Source organism: Gossypium hirsutum, chromosome A11 (genome assembly GCF_007990345.1).
Source record: "Gossypium hirsutum isolate 1008001.06 chromosome A11, Gossypium_hirsutum_v2.1, whole genome shotgun sequence".
Lineage (NCBI taxonomy): Eukaryota > Viridiplantae > Streptophyta > Magnoliopsida > Malvales > Malvaceae > Gossypium > Gossypium hirsutum.
In genome coordinates this window covers 116,685,658-116,691,268 of record NC_053434.1, presented here as the reverse complement: position 1 = coordinate 116,691,268, position 5,611 = coordinate 116,685,658, and the positions used below count along the sequence as shown (strand labels likewise).

Below are 5,611 nucleotides of genomic sequence, written 5' to 3'. Positions count from 1 at the left end.
AACAAAACAAAAGTGAACACAAAGAGGAGACAGACTACTAAACCCGAGCCAACAGGCTCACCCCATACACCTAAACCTACCGTATGTAATTTGCATTTGTATCAACATAAGATCATAATTTAAACATTCTTCAAAAAAGATGCAAGGGAAAAACATCCCATTCCACATGATTTGCATATAACAAAGCTGTTCATGCCAGCGAATGGGCCGCCTTATTAGCACACCAAGTGAGTGGAAAGACACAAAAACTAATCTTTTAGCATCAAACAATCATGTAGCAGCACACCTAGATCAGATGCATCAATTATACATGCTTTTTTCCTATCAAACTACATACCCATAGTAGCCCAAAACACATACAGTTTACCACAGATATGGTCCAGCATTCGATAGTATGCAATCCTCCAAGACCTGATGAAAAACAAGGGAGCCACTACACCCCAAAATCCCATTACAAAGCCAAGAGCTATGCTGACATAAAGCGAATTCACTTTATTTCCTTCACTGCTACTTCCATTATTTGCAACGTCAGTTGGAATGCCTTTTGAGGCGTAGTTCTTAGTTAGAGGAGGTCCATAATGATGATTGCCCACATAAGACAAGTTGTCAAAGCTTTGAAGTTGAGTGCTTGTTGGGATTTGTCCTGTCAAGTTGTTGTAGGACACATTGAAGTGATTCAAGAAATTCAAATTGGAGAAACTTGGAGGGATTTCACCATTTAGTCGATTCATGGACAAATCAAGAGATTCCATTAACTCTATGTTGCCAATGCTGTCTGGTATATTTCCTGTTAGGAGATTCCCTGAAAAATTTAAAGACACTAGTCCAACGAGACTACCAATTTCTTTGGGAATCTCTCCTGTGAGGCTGTTAGCTGAAAGATCCATGCTGGTAAGAAGTCCTAGTGTGCTACCATATTCATCCTCTCGTCCTTTCAACACCAACAATGCGCTCCAAGAAAATCGGTAAAAACTATCCCCATAAACTTTTTTATCGGTTTTGTTTGTTGTGGCCATTGCACTTAAATTATTAAAACATTTTGGAATAACTCCAGAAATGTTGTTGTGGGCAAGGTCCAAGTTTTGAAGAAATTGAAGATCACAAATGTTATGAGGAATATGACCATCAAAGTTATTTGATCGAAGGCTTAGAATCACAAGGTTTGAGAGCTTATCACCAATCCATGCTGGTACACTTCCACTGAAATGATTTTCACTAAGATCAAACATGTTGGTACCATTTTTTGGATGAAGACGGGGTCAACTGGGGTTTTGGAAAATGAAAACAAAAATGGGAGTCGCCACCAATCCCTTTTTTTTATGAGGTGTGATTGGATTACCTCGAAAATGGTTGTTATAATAAACGGTTTGATTTTATTAAAACAACAAGTTTGGTCCACGAAATTCAAAAAAAACGGGTTCGGGAGTCGGTTACGCACGAGGAAGGATTAGCACCCTCGATACGCCCAAAATTGGTACCTAGTTGATTACTTAATGTCTTAATGTCAAAAATTGAGAACCTTGAAGAATTTTAAAAATACGATCCTTGTATTAAAACGTTGAAAATTTTCAGGAAAAAGGAGATATTTCACGTTATTCGAGAAAGAGAATCATATCCAGTAAGTTAGGACACAATGTCTCAAATTCCCGATACGCGGATAAAAAATGCTTATTTAAAAGATGTTTTAGCCATCTCGGATTTAAAATGAGATCACGACCAGTAAGTTAGGACGCGACTCTTTTTAAGATCTCGGGATCATTTAAAATTTGAGCTTGAAAAGATTCGTGCATTTAGATTTATCGAGAAAAACGAAACCCAGTAAGTTAGGGCACGATTTTCTCAATTCCAAACACGAAATGCTATTTTTTGAAAAAATAAATTTTGTTATATCGAGTAAAAATAAAGCACAAAATCATAGTGAAAGCAAATTACATTATTTATGCATAGCAAGATCATAATGAACATGAAAATATAAAAACGATGCAAACAATAGCAATTAATTTGAACGATCAAATTTATAACATACAAAATAACACAATATAGAAACGAATAAATTTAAATCATCCATTCAAAATAATGACAAAAATGAAATAAATAAGTAGCAAACACAATTAAGTATAAAAAGATATATATAGACATGAGCTAAAATATGTGTATACATGAATTAATGAAATATATAAAGTATATTTTAATAAAATAAATTAATATACGTATATATAAAAACATGTACATATATATAGATGTATAAAACTAATGGAATACGAAAATAAAGAAATACACATAAAAGTAAGTGTATACATATTGTAAAGTAAAAAATATATATATATGTACAAATTAAAGTTTTAAAATATGAAAATATACATATGTATACAAATAAATACGTTAATTTATATACATGTTAAAAATATATTGAAAAGGTGTATATATGTGGATTTTAAAAATATATAAAAAAAGTATATTTTAAACTATAAAGATTATATATAAATATGTATATATTTATAAGAATGAAAACATGTATATAGATCTATAGATATGTACATAAGTTATAAAATGTATGAAAATATATAAGTATATATATATTATAAGAATAATGCATGTATGTCATGCAAATATATGTATATATATATATACGTACCAAAGGTTTAAATAAAATAAATAAAAATAAATAGGAAGAAATAATAATAATGATAATAATAATAATAATAAACTCAATAATAAATAAAATGATAGGATTAAACTAAAAACAAAACAAAATACCAGGGGAAAAATCACAATAAGATAAGGCCACAAGATCTATTTGCGATGCGCGCAGAAGAAGGGGGATCGATTGAGCAATTTTCCCCAACCTTATGCGCATGTGCTCCGCACTGGACTAAATCGAAACGCATAAAAAGCAAGTGGCCAAATTTAAAAATTTGAATGGGACCAGATCGCGCCATATTGCATGAGCGGAGGGACCGGATGTGCAAATAGTCCCTCCGAGCCTGAACGCGCGGATCTTAGACCCATTAAGGACGGGTTTTCGGGTCTTATAAAAATAACAGGAAAGAAAAAAAAAACTAAAACCTACATCGTTTTTTAAAAAAACAGAGACACCCTCTGGTTCTCTCTCTCTGCCACAGCCCCTAAACCCAGGCCACCGTCTCCGCCTCCAAGGCCAGTGGCCGGAGTTACGCGAGAACGGCCCATTTGCCTTCTCTTCTTGAAGCGTCCCCGAAGGCTAAGCCTTCTCAGCCACAAGACCAAAAGGAAGAGGGATGAGATGCCCCTTTTGGTTTGAATCCAACGACGGCGAGGGTGGGGCTCCGACGCTAGCCCGTCGAAGCAAAAGGTACTTCCTTTCCCTTTTAGTTCCGTTTGTTTTATTGAACAGTTGCAGAGAAAAAGAAGTAATAAAGGAAGACTAAAGTGAATAAGAAACCAGAACAGAGAAAAACGGGAGTCAACCTTTTTGATCTGTTTTTTCTTCTTTTTTATTAAGTTCTTCTTAATTACCGAAAAAAAGAGACCCTTGTTACATTTTGTTTGTCTCCTTATATAGCCGATTTTAATACATCTTTCTATTTCTATTATTTTGCATTGTTTTTGCCTTTGCTTTGCGTGCTGCCCTTGCAGGTAATTGATGGAAATAGCTGGTGGCGTCGGTGGCAGAAACTAGAGCGGCGGTAGACGTTAGGAGCCCCCAGGGACGTGCGGCGCCTTAGCTAGGGTTTCAGAAAAGCTGAAACCCTATGCTGACCTTTGTTGGGCCTTGCTGTAATGGGCTTGTTTGGGTAGGTTTGATCCTTGGGTCTCTGCTTGTTGGGCCCGGGCATAAATTAGGCTGTACAGCTGCCCCTCTTTGTTTGTTATCGTGTAACGATAACAGAACAAAGACTAAGAAAGACTAATTTTGCCCGGTCTCGCCGAGTCTTGACTTCTTAGCGCTTCTATTCAAGTGGCTTCACTCCAGTCCACTGTGCCTTATTGCTTCAATCCATTCTACCGTATTTCAGGAAGATCTGATTTGTAGCTTGAATTTTCTTCGCAAGGGAACGAAATTTATGTTTTCAGTCTGCTCCACTGCAACATCAGGGGGATAGGACCTGACACGATCTCCTCTACTGTAACCTTAAAGAGATAAGATCCTTTATTTTAATTCGCTCCACTGTAACTTCAGGGAGATAGGATAGTGTCTTCGATCTGCTCCGCTGTAATCTCAGGGAGATAAGATCCTTTATTTTAATCCGCTCCACTGTAACTTCAGGGAGATAGGATAGTGTCTTCAATCTGCTCCGCTGTAATCTCAGGGAGATAAGATTTCTGGCCTCAATCTGCTCCACTGTAACCTCAGGGAGATAAGATCTGACATTCTTTAGTCTGTTCCACTGTAATCTCAGGGAAATAAGACCTGGTGCGATCCGCTCTACTGTAACTTCAGAGAGATAAGATCCTTTAATCCGCTCCACTGTAACTTCAGGGAGATAGGATTACTATATTCAATCTGCTCCGCTGTAATCTCAGGGAGATAAGATCTGTAATTCTTTGGTCTGTTCCACCGTAATCTCAGGGGAATAAGACCTTTTATAATGAACCTAATTATGCTTAATGATTAAGATGACATTATCAAAATGAAACAAATGCTCTTAACTAGATGTGTATGAATGACATGCAAAATGTCATGAAAACGATTCCTTAATGCTTAGGTTATCATCACACAAAAGCTTATTAAGGCTTTATCACTGATGCGCTACACCGCCTTCTTGCTCGGTTAGCATATCCAAAGAAACACTTAATCTGATTGCCCCCCACTGTGCGCGTCAAAGTTCAATCCACTGGGACATAAAATTTGTACCGTCAATCTCCCATTGTAACCCAAGGGTGGAAAGGTATGGCTTTCCTCAATCTTCTCCTATCGCAATTCGATGACATTGAATGTGAAACTCTTTGGTTCTTTACCCCATCCCCAAGGTGTCATACCAAATGCTCATGCACAAAATGCAAAATTTTCCTCTCCTAGAAGACCTTTTCTTCTTGTCTGGTAAACATCGTTTTTTGGTTCATTGAAGCTTTGCCACCAACACTACATCTTGTCATTTTGTTCAATCAATGTTTAGACAACAAAATCTGAAAAGGTAGTCTTTAACTTAGACTCTTCCTTTTTAGATATTTCCAACCTTTAAAATTGGCGTGTTCTAAACAATAGTCCTGTTTCAGGTTCCTATATTATTTAGAACTTTTCAGAGTAATATGCAAAACTTCCTTTGTGAACGTTTTATTAGTCCATTAATCATTATTCCAATGTAACATGTTTGCAAAAAGGTCATAACAATGGATAAAGAATAAAGTTGGTTCTGATCATAACCCAAATAAAACATCAAAGATGGCGGAAGAAAGGTAACAAAGAAGTGTATTGAGAATGTGTATTTTTACAAAAAAAGAAGGGAAGAAAGAATGTATTTTCAAGAATACACATAAGAACTAGGTGCCCCAGTTATCGCAGATTGAGTTTCTCTGTACAAACTTTCCGAAGACCCTTCTGAGTTTGTCAGGTGTTCAGGAGATCTGCAATACTCTGTCAATGCTTCAAGACGTTGCATATCCTTTCTTGTTGGTTCAAGTAAAGGAAGAT

The 5,611-nt window shown here is 36.3% G+C and overlaps 1 protein-coding gene across 1 annotated transcript; it reads right to left on the bottom strand.

Annotated features, from left to right (window-relative positions):
- Positions 1 to 329: 329 nt before the first annotated feature.
- On the bottom strand, positions 330 to 1,229 carry LOC107954557 (receptor-like protein EIX2). The gene has a single exon (XM_041082176.1). The coding sequence runs from the start codon at positions 1,227 to 1,229 to the stop codon at positions 330 to 332; it is 900 nt and encodes a 299-aa protein (XP_040938110.1).
- Between the last annotated feature and the right edge of the window lie 4,382 nt (positions 1,230 to 5,611).